The sequence below is a fragment of the Oncorhynchus keta genome, chromosome 4 (genome assembly GCF_023373465.1).
Source record: "Oncorhynchus keta strain PuntledgeMale-10-30-2019 chromosome 4, Oket_V2, whole genome shotgun sequence".
Lineage (NCBI taxonomy): Eukaryota > Metazoa > Chordata > Actinopteri > Salmoniformes > Salmonidae > Oncorhynchus > Oncorhynchus keta.
Genome location: NC_068424.1, coordinates 65,102,725 through 65,127,421, shown reverse-complemented (window position 1 = coordinate 65,127,421; position 24,697 = coordinate 65,102,725). Strand labels below are relative to the sequence as shown.

The 24,697-nt window shown below is 42.6% G+C and overlaps 1 protein-coding gene across 2 annotated transcripts in view; it reads left to right on the top strand.

The window, feature by feature from the left end:
• slc4a11 (solute carrier family 4 member 11) overlaps positions 1-13,544 on the top strand; it is a 38,494-nt gene extending 24,950 nt beyond the window's left edge. For both annotated transcript variants that reach the window (XM_035767638.2, XM_035767645.2), the window contains exons 18-20: positions 172-367; positions 9,492-9,661; positions 10,027-13,544. In XM_035767638.2, the coding sequence (XP_035623531.1) occupies positions 172-367; positions 9,492-9,661; positions 10,027-10,093 (433 nt within the window). In that variant the 3' untranslated portion in view covers positions 10,094-13,544. The remainder of the gene's footprint in view (positions 1-171; positions 368-9,491; positions 9,662-10,026) is intronic.
• The last annotated feature ends 11,153 nt before the right edge of the window (positions 13,545-24,697 follow it).

Here is a 24,697-nt window from a genome sequence, read left to right as displayed (position 1 = left end):
GATTTTTCATTTAACATTTTTATTCCTGTAGTCTGTGCAATCTCCAATATTCTATTTGGAATCTATTCTTCAATGGCCCTTGAAACAAGATTATGGGTGGGTGTTTCTAATGAGACTAAACAAGAGGCTCTCTCTTCAAGAATGCCTGTTTCTGTTTCTGTCGGTTTACAGCATTGTCAATGTGAAGGAGACGCGGATCACGGCTCTGACGGCTAACATCCTGATCGGCCTGTCAGTGTTCTTGTTACCCATCCCTCTGCAGTGGATCCCCAAGCCTGTCCTCTACGGCCTTTTCCTCTACATAGCAGCCACCTCCCTCGACGGCAACCAGATGTTTGACCGCATGCTCCTCCTCCTCAAAGAACAGGTGAGAGTGAGGAAAATAGGGGCATGTATGTGTTTATGTGTGCGTGTACGTGTGCGTGTACGTGTGTGTGTGTGTGTGTGTGTGTGTGTGTGTGTGTGTGTGTGTGTGTGTGTGTGTGTGTGTGTGTGTGTGTGTGTGTGTGTGTGTGTGTGTGTGTGTGTGTGTGTGTACGTGTGTGTGTGCGTGTGTGTGTGTGTGTGTGTGCGTGTGTGAATGTGTGTCTATTCCATCCATCCATCCATCCATACTGTACATACATAAGTCCGTCCATCCATCCGTATGTATGTATGTATGTATGTATGTATGTATGTATGTATGTATGTATGTATGTATGTATGTATGTATGTATGTATGTATGTATGTATGTATGTATGTATACAGTTGAAGTCGGAAGTTTACATACACTTAGGTTGGAGTCATTTTTCAACCACTCAAATTTCTTGTTAACAAACTATAGTTTTGGCAAGTCGGTTAAGAGATCTACTTTGTGCATGACACAAGTAATTTTTCCAAAAATTGTTTACAGACAGATTATTTAACTTATAATTCACTAAATCACAATTGCAGTGAGTCAGAGGTATACATACACTAAGTTGACTGTGCCTTTAAACAGCTTGGAAAATTCCAGAACATGATGTCATGGCTTTAGAAGCTTCTGATAGGCTAATTGACCTCATTTGAGTCAATTGGAGGTGTATCTGTGGATGTATTTCAAAGCCTACCTTCGAACTCAGTGCCTCTTTGCTTGACATCATGGGAAAATCTAAAGAAATCAGCCAAGACCTCAGAAAAATCATTGGAAACCTCCACAAGTCTGTTTCATCCTTGGGAGAAATTTCCAAACGCCTGAAGGTAGCACGTTCATCTGTACAAACAATAGTACGCAAGAATAAACACCACGGGACAACGTAGCCGTCATACCGCTCAGGAAGGAGATGCGTTCCGTCTCCTAGAGATGAATGTACTTTGGTGCGAAAAGTGCAAATCAATCTCAGAACAACAGCAAAGGACCTTGTGAAGATGCTGGAAGAAACTGGTACAAAAGTTTCTATATCCACAGTAAACGAGTCCTATATCGACCTAACATGAAAGGCCGCTCAGCAAGGAAGAAGCCACTGCTTCAAAACCACAATAAAAAGCCAGACTACGGTTTGCAACTGCACATGGGGACAAAGATTGTACTTTCTGGAGAAATATCCTCTGGTCTGATGAAACAGAAATATAAATGTTTGGCCATAAAGACCATTGTTATGTTTGGAAGAAAAGGGGGAGGATTGCAAGCTGAAGAACACCATTCCAACCGTGAAGCACGTGGGTGGCAGCATCATGTTGTGGGGGTGATTTGCTGCTGGAGGGACTGGTGCACTTCACAAAATAGATGGCATCATGAGGTAGGACAATTATGTGGATATATTGAAGCAACATCTCAAGACATCAGTCAAAGTTAAAGCTTGCTCGCAAATGGGTCTTCCAAATTGACAATGACCCCAAGCATACTTCCAAAGTTGTGTCAAAATGGCTCAAAGACAACAAAGTGAAGGTATTGGAGTGGCCATCTCAAAGTCCTGACCTCGACCTCAATCCTATAGAAGATTTCCTTGGCAGAACTGAAAAAGCGTGTGCAAGCAAGGAGTCCCACAAACCTGACTCAGTTACACCAGCTCTGTCAGGAGCAATGGGCCAAAATTACCCAAACCTATTGTGGGAAGCTTGTGGAAGGTTACCCAAAACATTTGACCCAAGTTAAACAATTTAAAGGCAATGCTTCCAAACACTAACTGAGTGTATGTAAACTTCTGACCCACTGGGAATGTGATGAAAGAAATAAAATCTGAAATAAATCATTTTCTCAACTAGATATTCTGACATTTCACAATCTTAAAATAAAGTGGTGATCCTAATTTACACAAATCAGGGAATTTTTACTAGGATTACATGTCAGGAATTGTGAAAAACTGAGTTTAAATGTAGTTGGCTAAGGTGTATGTAAACTTCCAACTTCAACTGTATGTATCTGAAGTGAAATCAAATCAAAGTTTTTTTGTCACGTGCGCCGAATACAACAGAGTGAAATGAGTGAAATGTTTACTTACAGGCTCTAACCAACAGTGCAAAAAAAGTATGAGGTGAACAATTAGTAAGTAAAGAAATAAAAACAACAGTAAAAAGAAAAAATAGCAGTTGTGAGGCCATAACAGTAGCGAGGACACATACAGGCACCGGTTAGTCCGGCTGATTGAGGTAGTATGTACATGTAAATATGGTTAAAGTGACTATGCATATATGATAAACAGAGAGTAGCAGTAGCGTAAAAAAGGGGTTGGCGGGTGGTGGGTGGCGGGACACAATGCAGATAGACCGGTTAGCCAATGTGCGGGAGCACTGGTTGGTCGGCCCAATTTACATGAATGTATAGTTAAAGTGATTATGCATATATGACAAACAGAGAGTATCAGCAGTGTAGAAAGAGGGGTTTGGGTGGGGCACACACTGCAAATAGTCCGGGTATGCATTTGATTACCTGTTCAGGAGTCTTATGTCCTGGGGGAAAAGCCATTTTGTCCTAGACTTGGCACTCCGGTACTGCTTGCCATGAAGTAGTAGAGAGAACAGTCTATGACTGGGGTGGCTGGGGTCTTTGACAATTTTTAGGGCCTTCCTCTGACACCGCCTGGTATAGAGGTCCTGGATGGCAGGCAGCTTAGCCCCAGTGATGTACTGGGCCGTACGCACTACCCTCTGAAGTGCCTTGCGGTCAGAGGCCGAGCAATTGCCATACCAGGCAGTGATGCAACCAGTCAGGATGCTCTCGTTGTTGCCGCTGTAGAACCTTTTGAGGATCTCAGGACCCATGCCAAATATTTTTAGTTTCCTGAGGGGAAATAGGATTTGTCGTGGCCTCTTCACGACTGTCTTGCTGTGTTTGGACCATCCTAGTTTGTTGTTGATGTGGACAACAAGGAACTTGTAGCTCTCAACCTGCTCCTCTACAGCCCCTTCGATGAGAAAGAGAGTGTGCTCGGTCCTCCTTGTCCTGTAGTCCACAATCATCTACCTAGTCTTGGTTAAGTTGAGGGATAGGTTGTTATTCTGGCACCACCCGGCCAGGTCTCTGACCTCCTCTCTATAGGCTGTCTCGTCATTGTCGGGTTTTCAGGCATAAAACTGTTGTGTCGTCTGCAAACTTAATGATGGTGTTGGAGTCGTGCCTGGCCATGCAGTCGTGGGTGAACAGGGAATACAGGAGGGGACTGAGCACGCACCCCTGTGGAGCTCCAGTGTTGAGGATCAGCATGGCAGATGTGTTGCTACCTCCCCTCACCACCTGGGAGTGGCCCGTCAGGAAGTCCAGGATCCAGTTGCAGAGGGAGGTGTTTAGTCCCAGGATCCTTAGCTTAGTGATGAGCTTTGAGGGTACTATGGTGTTGAACGCTGAGCTGCAGTCAATGAATAGCATTCTCACATGAGTGTTCCTTTTGTCCAGGTGGGAAAGGGCAGTGTGGAGTGCAATAGAGATTGTATCATCTGGGGATCTGTTTGGGCGGTATGCAAATTGGAGTGGGTCTAGGGTTTCTGGGATAATGGTGTTGATGTGAGCCATTACGAACATTTCAAAGCACTTCATGGCTATGGACGTGAGTGCTACGGGTCTATAGTCATTTAGGCAGGTTGCCTTTGTGTTCTTGGGCACAGGGTCTATGGGGTTCTTCTTGAAACATGTTGGTATTACAGACTCAATCAGGGACATGTTGAAAATGTCAGTGAATACACCTGCCAGTTGGTCAGCACATGCCGGAGCACATGTCCTGGTAATCTGTCTGGCCCTGCACCCTTGTGTATGTTGACCTGTTTAAATGTCTTACTCATGTTGGCTACGGAGAGCATGATCACACAGTCGTCCGGAACAGCTGATGCCCTCATGCATGCCTCAGTGTTGCTTGCCTCGAAGCGAGCATAGAAGTGATTTAGCTCGTCTGGTAGGCTTGTGTCATGGGCAGCTCGCGGCTGTGCTTCCCTTTGTAGTCTGTGATATGTGGAAAGGCTTGCAAACTAAGACGAACATCGAAGCCGGTGTAGTATGACTCAGTCTTAGCCCTGTATTGACGTTTTGCCTGTATGATCTTTCGTCGCAGGGCATAGCAGGATTTCTTGTAAGCTTCCGGGTTAGAGTCCCGCACCTTGAAAGCGGCAGCTCTACCCTTTAGCTCAGTGCGAATGTTGCCTGTAATCCATGGCTTCTGGTTGGGATATGTACGTACAGTCACTGTGGGGACGACGTCCTCGATGCACTTATTGATAAAGCCAGTTACTGATGTGGTTTACTCCTCAATGCCATCGGAAGAATCCCAGAACATGTTTCAGTCTGTGATAGCAAAACTGTCCTGTAGTTTAGCATCTGCTTCATCTGACCACTTTTTCATAGACCGAGTCACTGGTGCTTCCTGCTTTAATTTTTGCTTGTAAGCGGGAATCAGAAGGATAGAGTTGTGGTCGGATTTACCAAATGGAGGAGGGGGAGAGCTTTGTAAGCGTCTCTGTGTGTAGAGTACAGGTGATCTAGAATTTTTTTCCCCTCTGGTTGTACATTTAACATGTTGATAGAAATTTGGTAGAACTGATTTAAGTTTCCCTGCATTAAAGTCTCTGGCCACTAGTAGCGCTGCCTCTGTGTGAGTGGTTTCCTGTTTGCTTATTTCCTTATACAACTGACTGAGTGCGGTCTTAGTGGTGTCTGTGGTGGTAAATAAACAGCCACGAAAAGTATAGCTGAAAACTCTCTTTGCAGGTAGTGTGGCCTGCAATTTATCACAATATACTATACTTCAGGCGAGCAAAAATGTAGAGACTTCCTTAGATTTCGTGCACCAGTTGTTGTTTACCAATATGCACAGACCCCCCCCGGTCTTAATGGAGTGTGCTGTTCTATCGTGCCGGTGCAGCATTTATCCCGCTAGCTGAATATTCATGTCGTCATTCAGCCACTATTCCATGAAACATAGGATATTACAGTTTTTGATGTCCCATTGATAGGACATTCGTGATCGTACCTCGTCTAATTTGTTGTCCAATGATTGCACATTGGCGAGTAGTATTGGCAGTAATGGCAGCTTTCCCTGTCGCCTTCTCCGGGTCCTGACCAGGCATCCGGCTCTTTGTCCTCTGTACCTGCGTCACTTCCTCTTGCAAATAACGGGGATGTCGGCCCTGTGGGGTGTTTGGAGAATATCTTGTGCGTCGTCCTTGTTGTAGAAATATATACAGTGGGAAGAACAAGTATTTGATACACTGCCGATTTTGCAGGTTTTCCTACTTACAAAGCATGTAGAGGTCTGTAATTTTTTATCATAGGTACACTTCAACTGTGAGAGACGAAATCAAAAATCCAGAAAATCACATTGTATGATTTTTAAGTAATTGATTTGCATTTTATTGCATGACATAAGTATTTGATCACCTACCAACCAGTAAGAATTCCGGCTCTCACAGACCTGTTAGTTTTTCTTTAAGAAGCCCTCCTGTTCTCCACTCATTACCTGTATTAACTACACCTGTTCGAACTCATTACCTGTATAAAAGACACCTGTCCACACACTCAATCAAACAGACTCCAACCTCTCCACAATGGCCAAGACCAGAGAGCTGTGTAAGGACATCAGGGATAAAATTGTAGACCTGCACAAGGCTGGGATGGGCTACATGACAATAGGCAAGCAGCTTGGTGAGAAGGCAACAACTGTTGACGCAATTATTAAAAAATGGAAGAAGTTAAAGATGACGGTCAATCACCCTCGGTCTGGGGCTCCATGCAAGATCTCACCTCGTGGGGTATCAATGATCATGAGAAAGGTGAGGGGTCAGCCCAGAACTACATGGCAGGACCTGGTCAATGACCTGAAGAGAGCTGGGACCACAGTCTCAAAGAAAACCATTAGTAACACACTACGCCGTCATGGATTAAAATCCTGTAGCGCACGCAAGGCAGCGCATGTCCAGTTACGTCTGAAGTTTGCCAATGACCATCTGGATGATCCAGAGGAGGAATCGTAGAAGGTCATGTGGTCTGATGAGACAAAAATAGAGCTTTTTGGTCGAAACTCCACTCGCCGTGTTTGGAGGAAGAAGGAGGAGTACAACCGAGGTGGAAACATCATTCTTTGGGGATGCTTTCCTGCAAAGAGGACAGGATGACTGCACTGTATTGAGGGGAGGATGGATGGGGCCATGTATCACGAGATCTTGCCCAACAACCTCCTTCCCTCAGTAAGAGCATTGAAGATGGGTCATGGCTGGGTCTTCCAGCATGACAACGACCCGTAACACACAGCCAGGACAAACAGGGGTGGCTCCCTAAGAAGCATCTCAAGGTCCTGGAGTGGCCTAGTTGATCTCCAGACCTGAACCCAATATAACATCTTTGGAGGGAGCTGAAAGTCCGTATTGCCCAGGGACAGACCCGAAACCTGAAGGATCTGGAGAAAGTCTGTATGGAGGAGTGGGCCAAAATCACTGCTGCAGTGTGTGCAAACCTGGTCAAGAACTACAGGAAACGTATGATCTCTGTAATTCCAAACAAAGGTTTCTGCACCAAATATTAAGTTCTGCTTTTCTGATGTATCAAATACTTATGTCATGCAATAAAATGCAAATGAATTATTTAAAATTCATACAATGTGATTTTCTGGATTTTTGTTTTAGATTCCGTCTCTCACAGTCTCACAGTGTACATATGATTTAAAAAATACAGACCTCTACATGCTTTGTAAGTAGGAAAACCTGCAAAATCGGCAGTGTTTCAAATACTTGTTCTCCCCACTGTATCTATCTTAGCAATAAGTGATGTAATGGTGAATAGCAGAGCAGCAAAAATGGTTAACCATGATGTTAAACCATCTCCTCTCCCTCCCCTCAGGCCTCCTAGTCAACCATGATGTTAAACCATTTCCTCTCCCTCTGCCTCCCCTCACACGTCCCAGTCAACCATGATGCTAAACCATCTCCTCTCCCTCTGCCTCTGCCTCCTCTCAGACGTCCTAGTCAACCACAACGTTAAACCATCTCCTCTCCTTCCCCTCACACGTCCCAGTCAACCATGATGTTAAACCATCTCCTCTGCCTCCCCTCAGACGTTCTAGTCAACCATGATGTTAAACCATCTCCTCTGCCTCCCCTCAGACGTTCTAGTCAACCATGATGTTAAACCATCTCCTCTGCCTCCCCTCAGACGTTCTAGTCAACCATGATGTTAAACCATCTCCTCTGCCTCCCCTCAGACGTCCTAGTCAACCACAACGTTAAACCATCTCCTCTCCTTCCCCTCACACGTCCCAGTCAACCATGATGTTAAACCATCTCCTCTGCCTCCCCTCACACGTTCTAGTCAACCATGATGTTAAACCATCTCCTCTGCCTCCCCTCAGACGTTCTAGTCAACCATGATGTTAAACCATCTCCTCTGCCTCCCCTCAGACGTTCTAGTCAACCATGATGTTAAACCATCTCCTCTGCCTCCCCTCAGACGTTCTAGTCAACCATGATGTTAAACCATCTCCTCTGCCTCCCCTCAGACGTTCTAGTCAACCATGATGTTAAACCATCACCTCTGCCTCCCCTCAGACGTTCTAGTCAACCATGATGTTAAACCATCTCCTCTGCCTCCCCTCAGACGTTCTAGTCAACCATGATGTTAAACCATCTCCTCTGCCTCCCCTCAGACGTTCTAGTCAACAATGATGTTAAACCATCACCTCTGCCTCCCCTCAGACGTTCTAGTCAACCATGATGTTAAACCATCTCCTCTGCCTCCCCTCAGACGTTCTAGTCAACAATGATGTTAAACCATCACCTCTGCCTCCCCTCAGACGTTCTAGTCAACCATGATGTTAAACCATCTCCTCTGCCTCCCCTCAGACGTTCTAGTCAACCATGATGTTAAACCATCTCCTCTGCCTCCCCTCAGACGTTCTAGTCAACAATGATGTTAAACCATCACCTCTGCCTCCCCTCAGACGTTCTAGTCAACCATGATGTTAAACCATCTCCTCTGCCTCCCCTCAGACGTTCTAGTCAACCATGATGCTAAACCATCTCCTCTCCCTCTGCCCCCTCTCAGACGTCCTAGTCAACCATGATGTTAAACCATCTCCTCTCCCTCTGCCTCCCCTCACACATCCCAGTCAACCATGATGTTAAACCATCTCCTCTCCCTCTGCCTCCCCTCACACCTCCCAGTCAACCATGATGTTAAACCATCTCCTCTGCCTCCCCTCAGACGTTCTAGTCAACCATGATGTTAAACCATCTCCTCTGCCTCCCCTCAGACGTTCTAGTCAACCATGATATTAAACCATCTCCTCTCCCTCTGCCTCCCCTCACACCTCCCAGTCAACCATGATGTTAAACCATCTCCTCTGCCTCCCCTCAGACGTTCTAGTCAACCATGATGTTAAACCATCTCCTCTCTCTCTGCCTGCCCTTACACTTTCCAGTCAACCATGATGTTAAACCATCTCCTCTCCGTCCCCCATGATGTTAAGGGATAGGTGGGGCGCTACCGTCCTACCTCGACAACATCCAGTGAAATTGCAGAGCACGAAATTCAAAATACAAAAATAGTAATATTAAACATTCATGAACATACAAGTGTTTTACATCGTTTAAAAGCTTAACTTCTTGTTAATCCAACCGCCATATCAGATTTCAAAAAGGCTTTATGGTGAACGCATACCATGAGATGATCTGAGGATAGCGCCCCACACACAAAAGCATTAAAAACATTTTCCAAACCAGCACAGGTGTCACAAAAGTCAGAAATAGCGATAAAATAAATCACTTGCCTATGAAGATCTTCCCCCATCTCCTCTGCCTCCCCTCAGACGTTCTAGTCAACCATGATATTAAACCATCTCCTCTCCCTCTGCCTCCCCTCACACCTCCCAGTCAACCATAATGTTAAACCATCTGCTCTGCCTCCCCTCAGACGTCCTAGTCAACCACAATGTTAAACCATCTCCTCTCTCTCTCCTCAGACGTCCTAGTCAACCATGATGTTAAACCATCTCCTCTGCCTCCCCTCAGACGTCCTAGTCAACCATGATGTTAAACCATCTCCTCTCCCTCCCCTCAGACTTCCTACCCTCCCACCCACTACATTCGGAGGGTGCCCCAGAAGAAGGTGCACTTCTTCACAGCCCTGCAGATACTGCAGTTGATCATCCTGTGTGCGTTTGGCATGTACCCTCTGCCCTATATTAAGATGATCTTCCCCTTCTTGATGATCCTGCTCATTCCCATCAGGTAACAGTCACATAATTAAATAGAACACATTTTATTGTACCTCTATTGAATTGGTATAGTCCTCCTGACCAGCAGGGGGCAGAGACGTCCACAAAAAACTGGGAAGCTGAACCAGGGGCTTTTGGCTTTGAACAAAGGGTAGCAGTAGCCTCTAGTGGTTAGAAAAACATGCCTGGTTGATTTCCATGGTTAAATATTCAAGATCACCAATAATTGATTGTTGTGGCTTTCTATTAACAAAGATTATAACAGGTGTATTTACCATTGAAAACAACCAAGACTGTAGTTCAATGACACTTACTACAGTAGTGAGTTTGATTTTGAATTAATTGGGTTTAATGTGTGTCTCTGTATCTCTTCACCAGGACTAACCTGCTGCCAAGGGTAATCGAGGCGAAGTATCTGGACATCATGGATTCTCAGCACATGTAGACAGACGGAGGGAGAACTCTAAAAGGACTGATACCAAGGCCTTGATTCAATTTGTAGCGTTGAAGACCTACGCTAAAGCTCAATAGAAATTTAAAGATAATGTTCCCGCATTTGCGGAGACTGCATTCAAAGAAGGCTCGATCAGAAATTACCGTTCATTTAAAATCGCACTACAGTGCAAATCTTCAGCTCTATGAATTGATTTGAGCCCCCTAAAATACAAAATCTATTTTGTAAACTGGGTCAAAGACGTATAAGGTTTTCAAAGGAGCAAAAAAATAAAACAGCAATTACAATTCCCTTCAAATCCTTTTTATGTTCATAGGAGTGTCATATATGCCCTTATATTAGTTATATTCAAGAATAAAGCCAATTTTTTAAAAAGTGATTCATTTGAATGTACCCTAGTAAAATGTCATTCAGTATAACACTAAGTGTTTAAAAAAAATGTATGCCCATTTTTCATAATCCCAAGGTTATATTCATGCTTAGACTGGCAGTAATATAACTACCCAGAAAAAATGACCATTATTTTATTTTGAATACCACATATTTTATGTGTCACAGGTACAACTCAAAATCTATTGAAGGTCTTTTACAAAAACTTTGTAAAAATGGTAAAATCGACGAAAATATCTTTTACTTCATCCTTTGAGATTTGTTTTTATCTATCAGAGTTAAGTTATTGCATTTTAATATAATATACTGGTATTATACTGTACGACAATATTTTGTTACCCTGAATGACACATCACTACGGCCCAAAAATATTGATGAAATGTGATTCCTTTTAGCAACAACAATAATGATCCTATGAATGATTATTAGTAGCCACAATAGTATTTTTCAAGGACTCAGATGGTTGATCCAGTTCTGGAGGTGCAGGTTCATGTTGTACATGTACAAGTTGTTCAGGGGGCTGCTCAAAAGAGTTTCATCACCACATTCATTTGTTCGATTCTTTCACGGTGCTTTCTCTAATTTAATCTCACATTTTCCCTCTTTTTCAGCATGAGATTGTCATTGTATGGATCGGTGGATGATCAGCATAGACATCCTTCTTTCTTCTCTGATAGCTAAAAAACTAAAATGTAATAGTTATGACACTGGGACAGAATAGGATTCACATCCATGAAATGTTATTAGTAGTCTATTAAAAGTAGGCAATACAATGATAACACTTAATCAAAGTTTAAAAGTTAAATCAACTCCCTCTCCTTTTCTCTTTCAAACATGTTTTGTTACTATTTCATTGCTAATGTTAATAATAATCACCTTACTATAATTTTAGCCTGTGGCAACACTTTACGTTGCATTAAATTGCATTATTACACAATTATTACATAATAGTTCATGTTATAATTATACATTGTTACACTGTAACTGGTGAATGTATATTTAATGCAGGTACACAAATGTAATTCCAAGATACCTACACAAAATAGCTACATAAAATGGCCATCAAACTACTTCAATTCCCCAAATGTGAAGCAGCAATAAAACAAAAATCCATTTTTAATTCATAATCGTGTGTGTGTTTGTAATATTATATTAACTAATATACACCATCAGTTATACCTTAACTGCAGTGCAATAAAACATTAACTACAGTGTAATAGTGCAACTTAATGTTAAGCGTTATCCACCCAGTTTTATATGCTATTGTATCCTATTCTGTTGCTGACAGTAGCATGAAACAATTAAAACAATACCTTGCTTTTCTTCTGGCTAGTCTTTCCTCCCTAGCAACTGGATCTGCATTAATCTGTTGTCTGTGCCGTGCAGCCCTCTTCTTATTAGACAACGGCATCTACAGTATAAATATAATGTGCCTTGAAATACCTTAAAATGTCATACATTTGTTTACAATGTTAATATTCAGTTTTCAAACATCAAGTAAATATCAATTGCATGATTAAATGTTGTAAACTAGTGAAAACATGGGATAACAAAGCTACTGTCATTCAGCATAATGGTGACAATGTGGTATAACATGAAACTTTTGTTGTGCTGAAGAACAAACGCGTGATACTTAAGGATGGATTTCATAAATAAACATATTTAACAGGCAGTTCCTTGGCCATCTATATAAATTAATGACATTGAATAAAGATTATTCTTATTTTTTATATTTAATAGAGCTTTTTATAAAATAATAACATTAAAATGTTATTTTCTGTATTGTACTGAAGGACATGCATTTTCGTTACAATGAAAGGTGAAATCATAAAATATTTCAGAGAGATTTACTCACCTCATCACATTGATAGAGGGTCTTCAATGGGTCTTCTTTGTGATGTCACACACTGTCACATAATTACCATCATGTGATATGCTTAAAAATGGCTTTTTACCTTTGTTATACTGAATGACTTTGATGAAACTCAAAATTCCGGACAAAAGTTATTAAAGTTTTTAAATATTTTTTAGATACAGTATGTCACCCATTATTCTATATATTGTTGCAAACACTAACACAATTATGCCATGGGTTTTCATTTATATTTTTAGGATGAATTTTTACATTTTAAAAACACTTTTGTAATTCCAATATTTACCCGGACAGTTACACTGAAGGACATTTTGACAGTTTAGAGCTCAATAACTCTTAATTTAATAGTTTGCAACACAAATATTTATGGGTGAAAAGAAGGGTAAGAGTTGAGTGATTTAATATTATATTCATACATATTTATCTTTTTCTGTTAAATGAATGGCCTTCGGACACCAAATTTACACGTCTTTGACCCAGTACATGTTAAGGCCCTTTGACTCCAAGAGTACTAGACTGTGACTGGGTTGCAACCGGTAGTTGACTGAAATTGAAATCTAGATGGACCACAATTTTCACCTTTTTTATTTTGTTACGTATAAGCCGTGCTTCTACATCTGCATTGCTTGCTGTTTGGGGTTTTAGGCTGGGTTCTGTATAGCACTTTGTGACATCGGCTGATGTAAAAAGCGCTTTATAAATAAATGTGATTGATTGACGTACAGTAGATGCTTAATCTATGTAGTTGCTTTATCTATATAGTTGCTAAAATATTTAACATACTCTTTAACCTCTCTTCTTATTGTATTATGAGAAATTCTGCACAACACAAGGCATTATCTAATTCTGCCCCTGACCCACATCCTACCTTTATATAACATGTTTAAGCTCATTGTATTGTTGTATATGAATAAGGTAAACATTTAGAAAGATCAACATTGTTTTGGTTTTAGGCTGGGATCTGCAGATAGTCATGGTTGTTTATAGTTCAATATTTTTGGTTACTTATACAAAATCAATTCACAATGAATTGGCCAGATTGCAATGCAATTGTGCCATAACTTCTGCAATTACAAAGTAACATACAGGATATTAACGTAAAACAAACAAATATGTTGCACAGTATACTGCTTTCCTGCTGTTTAAGCTGTTACCAAACGAATAAAGCCTTTTAAATGACTTGAATGTTTGTATTTAATTATAATCACACTGCGACAGATTAACATGTTCATATTGCTCACTTTCTGTACTGTATTACCTCATTCTGAACCCTTTCGAGTTCTTGGTTGATAGTTTCACAACATTGCAGATCTGTGAGAGAGTTCACGCTGTACAATTCTCCCAATAGATGGCACTATAAACTCACCTAGAATAACCTAAACCTGGATTTTCAGAGGAGAGTTCTGTGTAGTCTTATTATCAGACTTGTTACTTGTCAGATGTTCTTTGCAGTGGTTTCTAGTGTCACTGCTTTTAAAGCCAATGTATACATTTCAAAAGGTGTTATGAACAAACTGTTCCCTAAAGATCACAGCTGTGTCAGATAAATTGTGTTGCCTTCAACACTTCAGAGTAGAGTGGACTTTTTTTAAGGGAAGTGCAGTCAAAAACGTAATTTCCCTGTATTTTTAAATTATATTTCCACATTATGAGGTGGAAAAAACATAATAAAAATGTGGATTGACATATGCAGTGTTTACCAACATTGCCTATAAAATGTTCAGTGTTGACATAGCGCGGTTGGATTGAATTCCAGTCCTTTTATTTAACTAGGCAAGTCAGTTAAGAACAAATTCTTATTTACAATAACGGCTACAATTGATTTCACTTAAGATAAATTGACAATAAATCTAGGTGAGTGAACATATACAGCTCAATTGTTCACCACCCTATATGACTCCCCATCACAGCTGGATGTGATTCAGCCTGGATTTGAACCAGGGACTGTAGTGAGATGTAGTGCCTTAGACCACTGAGCCACTCTGGAGTTCTACATTAATGGAATTGTAAAACACTTGAACTCCTATCAATAGCTAAACTTTGATTTCACTTAAGATAAATTGACAATAAAACTAGGTGAGTGAACATATACAGCTCAAACGTTTGTGTGAATTACGAACCTCAAATAGGTTCTGGATGACATCCCATCTTTGAGGAATAGAAATGTGATTCCAGAACTTCCATGCTGGCAGGCAGCAATCAGTGTTAAAGAAACTGAACAATACTACCGCACAACTCCTTCACAATTACCATACACAGGCTGTTCTCGTATGCCTACGTCAATGCTGGCTATTTCGAGACAGAAACTCATAAGCACAACATTGTAGAAAAAGTCCAATTGATTAAATGATCCTGTTTGAAAACCACGATACATTGAACATGGATGGGCAGACTTAAGACAAGAACACAATCTGCAAAAAACACCAGATTGAAGAGTCATTTGAATTGTACAATACTTTTGTATTATCAACAGTATGCTAATAACTGACAGTTTATCAGAACTTTTAATTCAGATCCTTTGATGTGATAAATTCTGCTCCACTTCAAGACAAAACAGAACCACATCTTTAGGATCCAGATATAAGATCTTAATTTGAGACAGTTTGCTACAGCAGGAAAATAATCCTGAAGCAACAATACATTAGAATTATTACCGCAAAACATACGGTTATAATATAACTACTGTTCCCTGAAGAAGGGAATGAGTTATAACATACTATAGGGGAGTCAACGACCAATCAAACATGAAATCACACCCAACAGGCTTGCACCCATTTCAGCGAGCATAAATCCCCTGACAGCGCTGGGCAAAAATATGTTACACCTCATTCCCTCTTTCAAGGAACAGTGGTTATATTCATAACCATATTCTTCCTTTCAGTCGGTCACTCTGTATAACATTCTATGGGGAAATACAATCACGCCCCAAGCCGGCTCAGAGGGTACCCATGGCAGCCCAAACACATACAAGTTCCACCGGCTCCAAAAAAGGGTTCCAGAAGCCACTTTGTTCCCTAATACTTAACCAAGACACCTGAACTGTCAGAGCCTCACGAGGGCTGAACTGTCACAGCCTCATATAAGGAACCAGAACCTGCTGCAACTTGGCAATGCACACAGACACGCCAGTGTCAGGTGGTGTCAGAGGAAGGTCCCAAAAATTGTCAAAGACCCCAGCCACCCCAGTCATAGACTATTCTCTCTACTACCGCATGGCAAACGGTACTGGAGTGCCAAGTTTAGGACAAAAAGGCTTCTCAACAGTTTTTACCCCCAAGCCATAAGACTCCTGACCAGGTAATCAAATGCTTACCCGGACTATTTGCATTGTGTTCACCCTCCCCCAACCCCTCTTCTACGCTGCTGATACTCCCTGTTGATCATATACTCATAGTCACTTTAACTATACATTCATGTACATCCTACCTCAATTGGCCCGACCAACCAGTGCTCCTGCACATTTGCTAACAGGGCTATCTGCATTGTGTCCCACCACCCGCCACCCACCACCCACCACCCGCCAACCCCTCTTTTACGCTACTGCTACTCTCTGTTTATCATATATGCATAGTCACTTTAACCATATCTACATGTACATACTACCTCAATCAGCCCGACTAACCGGTGCCTGTATGTAACCTCGCTACAGTTATGGCCTCACTACTGTTATTTTTCACTGTCTTTTTACTGTTGTTTTTATTTCTTTACTTACCAATACCTTTTTGCACTGTTGGTTAGAGCCTATAAGTAAGTATTTCACTCATTTCACTCTCACTCTGTTGTATTCGGCGCACGTGGCGAATAAACTTTAATTTGAAGGCTCAAACCTACTGGGAACTGTGGTAACCTGGATAAATGTGCAACCTGCATCCTGCCTAACACCCAATCCCGGGCCCAGCAATACGAACACTATGAGCCACACTTGGAGCAGTTACATGCAAGCGATAAAACCTCAAAGATATTTCACGAACCCCACCTCGCTGCAGCAGAGATTTCACCAATTGTTATGCCCTGGATAATGCCCAAGCAGCCTCCACACCTCTAGTGTGAATACACACACCGCTAGGCAACCCTTGTGCTTCGCTGTCATACGTCAGAGAGAGAGATTCCACAATTCAATGAGAGACGTTGCTTTGAAAACGTTGTATCCCGAGCTGGATTAGCGAAACAGACAAAAATGCTCACAAACACGGATATCATTGGTCCTATCCATTCATGCATAAAGCGACCCTCAAACGTTCTCCACTTATATGTATGCAATCCTCTCATAAAAGGCACATGCACCAACTGTATAGTCATAATCAGGTTCGAGGGTAAACCCCTAGCCGTCAAATGCAACCTTTCAGGGGCCAAACCCACAGATCCCATTGCTGCGGTTGTGGGTGCCAAACTCTCCCCTGTGCATGAGACAATAGATTCTGACAATACTGAACAGGTCTCCACCCAACAGGTGGATGATATCCAGGAACCAGCGTTGTCTGGGCCAAAGTGGCGCCACCAGAATAAACAACACACCCTCCTGACAGACCCTCTCCAAGGTGGAATGAATCAGGTCCACCGGAGGAAAGGGTTCAAGGCAACTGGGAGGAAAGGGTTCAAGGCAACTGGTTCCCAACGGAGCGGCCAGACCCGTCATTGAGAAGAACAGACTACAATGCGCGTTTTCTCTCGATGCGTAAAGATCTAAGTCGGCCCTGCCCGAATTTGTTGCTAAAAAACCTGCTAATATAACAACCAAATTTTAAAATACCAGTTGCTGAAAACAGGTGGTCAAGATAGAATTTGACAGCATAGCTCCACATGTGTCATGACTGCAACAGTAGGGACCAGAGAAATTAATGTTCTTCACTCACCACGTTTGAGTACGTGGTGAGTGAAAAAAATAAATAATAATGTATTCGTTGGACCAGCGTTTTGAATGTGTCAAATTTCTGTGGTTTTGTGTGGTTGTTGGCTTAGCTTTCTGTAACTTTGTAACAAGTATTTGTAGGCACATTTGTGTTATGATTGCAAGGTGTCCTGATATCTTTTCTGATATCTTATCTTTTCTGATATCTTGTATAAGGGAATGATAATAGAGTACTACAGTATGAGTCATAATACCCATAAAATCTAGCGGTCAAACAGGGAAATGGTTCCAATAGTTTTTCCACCATTCATTTTTATCACTTCAAATCAGGGCTGTGTTTCGTGAAGGCTATCATAAAGAACTACAAATGCCATGGCGATCTGGACGAGACTGCCGAATCGAGACATAGGCGAATCGAGACAAAGGTAAGAATCTCTGGATTAATTATCAATGTTACTAAATGTAGTAACGAAAAAATTTGCTACATTTCTTCAAATTAACAATTTTGTGAACTGTCTTGTTGACACAATACCTGTCAGCAAAGGTGTCAGCTAGAGATGACATGCAGGAACTTGCAGGGATTTGTAGTTTTGCATGAAGTCTACTTTGATGCAAATTAGCATTTTCGATTTTGAAAGTAAATAGAGCCGAAAATGTTGATAAAAATCATATCGACCGAGAGAGATTTACAGCACATGGTTATCAAAACGTCACGCCAGGGTAAGCCTAAACAAAACACGGCCCTTTTTTGAAGTGTTTCTAAAATCCCCTATAGGAAAAATGAATGGTGGAAAAATCGGAACCATTTCCCTGTTTGACCTCAAGGTGACTATTATGACACCTCCACTGTGGGGCTCTGTCTCATACTTGGCGACAGTTAAAAATGAGTTAGGAATTAAAAGTTAATTTCAAGAAATGTATATTTTACATATTTTGGACAAAGCATTCAGAGCAATCTTGAGGGAACCCTGAAATTTCCATCCCTAACTATAAAATTTTCCGACAAGTTAGAACTGCCAAAGGGGGCGGTGTTGCAATCTACTGCAGAGATTGCCTGCAGAGTTCTGTTTTACTATACAGGTATGCACCATCCTACAATCTAAGCTTGATGCCCTCAATCTCACACAAATTATCAATGAACCTACCAGGTTCAACCCCAAATCCGTAAACACGGGCACCCTCATAGATATCATCCTAACTTACTCGCGCTCCAAATACACCTCTGCTGTTTTCAACCAAGATCTCAGCGATCACTGCCTCATTGCCTGCATCCGTAATGGGTCTGCGGTCAAACGACCAACCCTCATCACTGTCAAACGCTCCCTTAAAACACTTCAGCAAACAGTCCTTTCTAATATACATGGACGGGGTATCCTGGAATGACATTGACCTCATCCCGTCAGTAGAGGATGCCTGGTTATTCTTTAAAAGTGCCTTCTTCACCATCTTAAATAAGCTTGCTCCATTCAAAAAATGTTGAACCAGGAATAGATATAGCCCTTGGTTCACTCCAGACCCGTCTGCCCTTGACTAGCACAAAAACATCCTGCATTAGCATCGAATAGCCCCCGTTATGCAACTTTACAGGGAAGTTAGGAACCAATATACACAGGCAGTTACGAAAGCTAAGGCTAGCTTTTTCAAACAGAAATTTGCATCCTGTAGTACAAACTCAAAAAAGTTCTGGGACACCGTAAAGTCCATGGAGAATAAGAGCACCTCCTCCCAGCTGCCCATTGCATTGAGGCTAGTAAACACTGTCACCGATATGCCGAGATGCCACTATTATTGAGAATTGAAATAATCATTTCTCTACGGCTGGCCATGCTTTACACCTGGCAACCTCTTCCCCGGTCAACTGCCCGGCACCCTCCACAGCATCCCTCCCAAGCCCTCACCATTTCTCCTGCACCAAAATCCAGATAGCTGATGTTCTGAAAGAGCTGCAAAATCTGGACACCTACAAATCAGCTGGGCTAGACAATCTGGACCCTCTCTTTCTAAAATGATCTGCCGAAATTGTTGCAACCCCTATTACTAGCCTGTTCAACCTCTCTTTCGTATCATCTGAGATTCCCAAAAGATTGGAAAGCTGCCACGGTCATCCCCCTCTTCAATGGGGGAGACACTGTAGACGAAAACTGCTACAGACCTATATCTATCCTACCCTGCCTTTCTAAGGTCTTCGAAAGCGAAGTTAACAAACAGATTACCGACCATTTCGAATCCCACCATAGCTTCTCCGCTATGCAATCTGGTTTCAGAGCTGGTCATGGTTGCACCTCAGCCTCGCTCAAGGTCCTAAACGATATCATAACTGCCATCAATAAGAGACATTACTGTGCAGCCGTATTCATCAACCTGGCCAAGGCTTTCGACTCTGTCAATCACCACATTCTTATCAGCAGACGTAACAGCCTTGGTTTCTCAAATGACTGCCTCGCCTGGTTCACCAACTACTTCTCTCAGAGCTCAGTGTGTCAAATCGGATGGCCTGTTGTCCGGACCTCTGGCAGTCTCTATGGGAGTGCCACAGGGTTCAATTCTCGGGCCGACTCTCTTCTCTGTATACATCAATGATGTCGCTCTTGCTGTTGGAGATTCTCTGATCCATCTCGAAGCAGACGACACCATTCTGTATACTTCTGGACCTTCTTTGAAGACTGTGTTAACTAACCTCCAGACGAGCTTCAATGCCATACAACTCTCCAACTCCTCTTAAATGCAAGTAAAACCAAATGCATGCTCTTCAACCGATCGCTGCCCACACCTGCCCGCCCACCCAGCATCACTACTCTGATGTAGAATAGAACAACTACAAATACCTAGGTGTCTGGTTAGACATCTCCAATCCAAGCATCTCCAATCCAAAATTAAATGTAGAATCGGGCTTCCTATTTCGCAACAAAGCAACCTTCACTCATGCTGCCAAACATACCCTCGTAAAACTGACCATCCTACCAATCCTCGACTTCAGCGAAGTAATTTACAAAATAGGCGCCAACACTCTACTCAGCAAATTAGATGCAGTCTATCACAGTGCCATCCGTTTTGTCACCAAAGCCCCATATACTACCCACCACTGCGACCTATACACTCTCACTGGCTTCAGGTCATCTACAAGTCTCTGATAGGTAAGTCCCGCCTTATCTCAGCTCACTGGTCACCATAGCAGCACCTACCCATAGCACGCGCTCCAGCAGTTATATATCTCTAGTCACCCCCAAAGCCAATTCCTAATTTGGCCGCCTTTCCTTCCAGTTCTCTGCTGCCAATGACTGGAATGAATTGCAAAAATCACTGAAGCTGGAGACTCTTATCTCCCACTAGCTTTAAGCACCATCTGTCTGAGCAGCTCATAGATCACTACACCTGTACATAGCCCATCTGTAATTAGCCCATCCAACTACCTCATCCCCATACTCTATTTATTTATTTTGCTCCTTTGCACCCCTGTATCTCTAATTGCACGTTCATATTCTGCACATCAATCACTCTAGTGTCTAATTGGTATATTGTCATTTCTTCACCACCATGGCCTACTTATTGCCTTAACTCCCCTTTCTTACCTCATTTGCACACACTGTATATAGATATTCTTCAACTGTATTATTGACTATGTTTTATTTATTCCATGTGTAACCCTGTGTTGTTGTATGTGTCGAACTGCTTTGCTTTATTCTTGAGGTTAAGACTGTTCAGAATGATGATATGATAAAAGGTAATGATTAATAAGATTACTGTTTATCGATGTAATAGATATATACCTTCTCGAGCTTAAACCTCTTCCGTGGTGCCCCAAATCCTAATGAGGTCATTGTTACATGACTCATTTAATTGGGTAACAATTAAACATAGTCAGATGATTAAATAAGTAACAGTTATCAGATTAATGAAAGTAAGGTCACGCCAAGTGCCTTCAGAAAGTGTTCACACCACTTGACTTTTTCCACATTTTGTTGTGTTACATTCAGAATTTAAAATGGTTTGAATGACCTACAAACATTTTCCCATTATTTCAAAGTAGAATTATGTTTTTTTATTTGTACAAATTCATAAAAAATGAAAAGGTGAATGTCTTGAGTCAATAAGCATTCAACCCTTTTTAATGTAATTGAATGGGTGAAATGATGGAAGCTTGTACAGAACAAAAATATCCCAAAACATGCATCCTGTATAAAACAATGCACTAAAGAAATTCCACGAAACATTTGGCATTGCAATTCACTTTTTGGGGCAAAACCAATACAACACATTACACACTACACATCTCCATATTTTCAAGCATCATCTTTGCTGCATCATATTATGGGTATGCTTATAATCATTAAGGACTGGAGAGTTTTTCAGGATAAAAATAGAAAAAAATGGACCTAAGCACAGGCAAAATCCTAGAGGAAAATCTGGTTCAGTCTGCTTTGCACCTGACACTGGGAGATTAATTCACATTTCAGCAGGAGAATAACCTAAAACACAAGACAAAATCTACACTGGAGTTGCTTACCAAGAAGATAGTGAATGTTCCTGAGTGGCCAAAAATCTATGGCAAGACTTGATAATGGTTTTCTAGCACTGATCAACAGCCAAATTTTCCAAGCTTGAAGAATTTTAAAAAGAACAATTGGGCAAAAAGTTTATAATCCAGGTGAGTGAAGCTCTTCGAGACTTACCCAGAAAGCTTTAACCGCTACCAAAAGTGATTATAATATGTATTGACTCAGGGTTATGAATACTTATGTAAATGAGATATTTCTGTGTTTCATTTTCAGTAAATTTGCAAAATATATGTTTTCACTTTGAAATTATGGGTATTGTGGGTACATGGGTGAGCATGTTTTTAAATCCATATATACAGTACCAGTCAAAAATTTGAATACACCTACTCATTCAAGTTTTTTTTTTTTTTTACATTGTAGAATAATAGTGAAGACATCAAAACTATGAAATAACACATGGAATTATGTAGAAACCAGAAAAGTGTTAAACAAATCTAAATATATTTTATATTTGAGATTCTTTAAAGTAGCTAACCTTTGCCGGTCAGGTAGTTTCACATTTTCATTTCATTTCATTTCATTTCATTACAGTACAACGGTTTGATTTGTTTGATCGTAGCTAGCTACATAGCTAGCTACATGGCCGTCTTTGTTTCAAAGATAATTGTGTAGTCTAGAGCGATTTCCTAGGTTAGCTAGCCAGCTATTGTCGTTCTTTTAACGCAACGTAACGTAAACAACACTGCTAGCTAGCCAGCTAGCCCCCGAGTGGTAGCACTGCAGAAACTATTGCACTCAACGGAACTACTTGATTAGTGTAGTGTCAACAACGCAGCTACTGCCAGCTAGCCTACTTTAGCAGTACTGTATCATTTTAATCATTTTAGTCAATAAGATTCTTGCTACGTAAGCTTAACTTTCTGAACATTCGAGACGTGTAGTCCACTTGTCATTCCAATCTCCTTGCATTAGCGTAGCCTTTTCTGTAGCCTGTCAACTATGTGTCTGTCTATCCCTGTTCTCTCCTCTCTGCACAGACCATACAAACGCTCCACACCGCGTGGCCGCGACCACCCTACTCTGGTGGTCCCAGCGCGTACGACCCACGTGGAGTTCCAGGTCTCCGGTAGCCTCTGGAACTGCCGATCTGCGGCCAACAAGGCAGAGTTCATCTCAGCCTATGCCTCCCTCCAGTCCCTTGACTTCTTGGCACTGACGGAAACATGGATCACCACAGATAACACTGCTACTCCTACTGCTCTCTCCTCGTCCGCCCACGTGTTCTCGCACACCCCGAGAGCTTCTGGTCAGCGGGGTGGTGGCACCGGGATCCTCATCTCTCCCAAGTGGTCTTTCTCTCTTTCTCCCCTTACCCATCTGTCTATCGCCTCCTTTGAATTCCATGCTGTCACAGTTACCAGCCCTTTCAAGCTTAACATCCTTATCATTTATCGCCCTCCAGGTTCCCTCGGAGAGTTCATCAATGAGCTTGATGCCTTGATAAGCTCCTTTCCTGAGGACGGCTCACCTCTCACAGTTCTGGGCGACTTTAACCTCCCCACGTCTACCTTTGACTCATTCCTCTCTGCCTCCTTCTTTCCACTCCTCTCCTCTTTGACCTCACCCTCTCACCTTCCCCCTACTCACAAGGCAGGCAATACGCTTGACCTCATCTTTACTAGATGCTGTTCTTCCACTAACCTCATTGCAACTCCTCCAAGTCTCCGACCACTACCTTGTATCCTTTTCCCTCTCGCTCTCATCCAACACTTCCCACACTGCCCCTACTCGGATGGTATCGCGCCGTCCCAACCTTCGCTCTCTCTCCCCCGCTACTCTCTCCTCTTCCATCCTATCATCTCTTCCCTCTGCTCAAACTTTCTCCAACCTATCTCCTGATTCTGCCTCCTCAACCCTCCTCTCCTCCCTTACTGCATCCTTTGACTCTCTATGTCCCCTATCCTCCAGGCCGGCTCGGTCCTCCCCTCCCGCTCCGTGGCTCGACGACTCATTGCGAGCTCACAGAACAGGGCTCCGGGCAGCCGAGCGGAAATGGAGGAAAACTCGCCTCCCTGCGGACCTGGCATCCTTTCACTCCCTCCTCTCTACATTTTCCTCCTCTGTCTCTGCTGCTAAAGCCACTTTCTACCATTCTAAATTCCAAGCATCTGCCTCTAACCCTAGGAAGCTCTTTGCCACCTTCTCCTCCCTCCTGAATCCTCCCCCCTCCTCCTCTCTGCAGATGACTTCGTCAACCATTTTGAAAAGAAGGTCGACGACATCCGATCCTCGTTTGCTAAGTCAAACGACACCGCTGGTTCTGCTCACACTGCCCCACCCTATGCTCTGACCTCTTTCTCCCCTCTCTCTCCAGATGAAATCTCGCGTCTTGTGACGGCCGGCCGCCCAACAACCTGCCTGCTTGACCCTATCCCCTCCTCTCTTCTCCAGACCATTTCCGGAGACCTTCTCCCTTACCTCACCTCGCTCATCAACTCATCCCTGACCGCTGGCTACGTCCCTCCCGTCTTCAAGAGAGCGAGAGTTGCACCCCTTCTGAAAAAACCTACACTCGATCCCTCCGATGTCAACAACTACAGACCAGTATCCCTCTCTTTTCTCTCCAAAACTCTTGAGCGTGCCGTCCTTGGCCAGCTCTACCGCTATCTCTCTCAGAATGACCTTCTTGATCCAAATCAGTCAGGTTTCAAGACTAGTCATTCAACTGAGACTGCTCTTCTCTGTATCACGGAGGCGCTCCGCACTGCTAAAGCTAACTCTCTCTCCTCTGCTCTCATCCTTCTAGACCTATCGGCTACCTTCGATACTGTGAACCATCAGATCCTCCTCTCCACCCTCTCCGAGTTGGGCATCTCCGGCGCGGCCCACGCTTGGATTGCGTCCTACCTGACAGGTCGCTCCTACCAGGTGGCGTGGCGAGAATCTGTCTCCTCACCACGCGCTCTCACCACTGGTGTCCCCCAGGG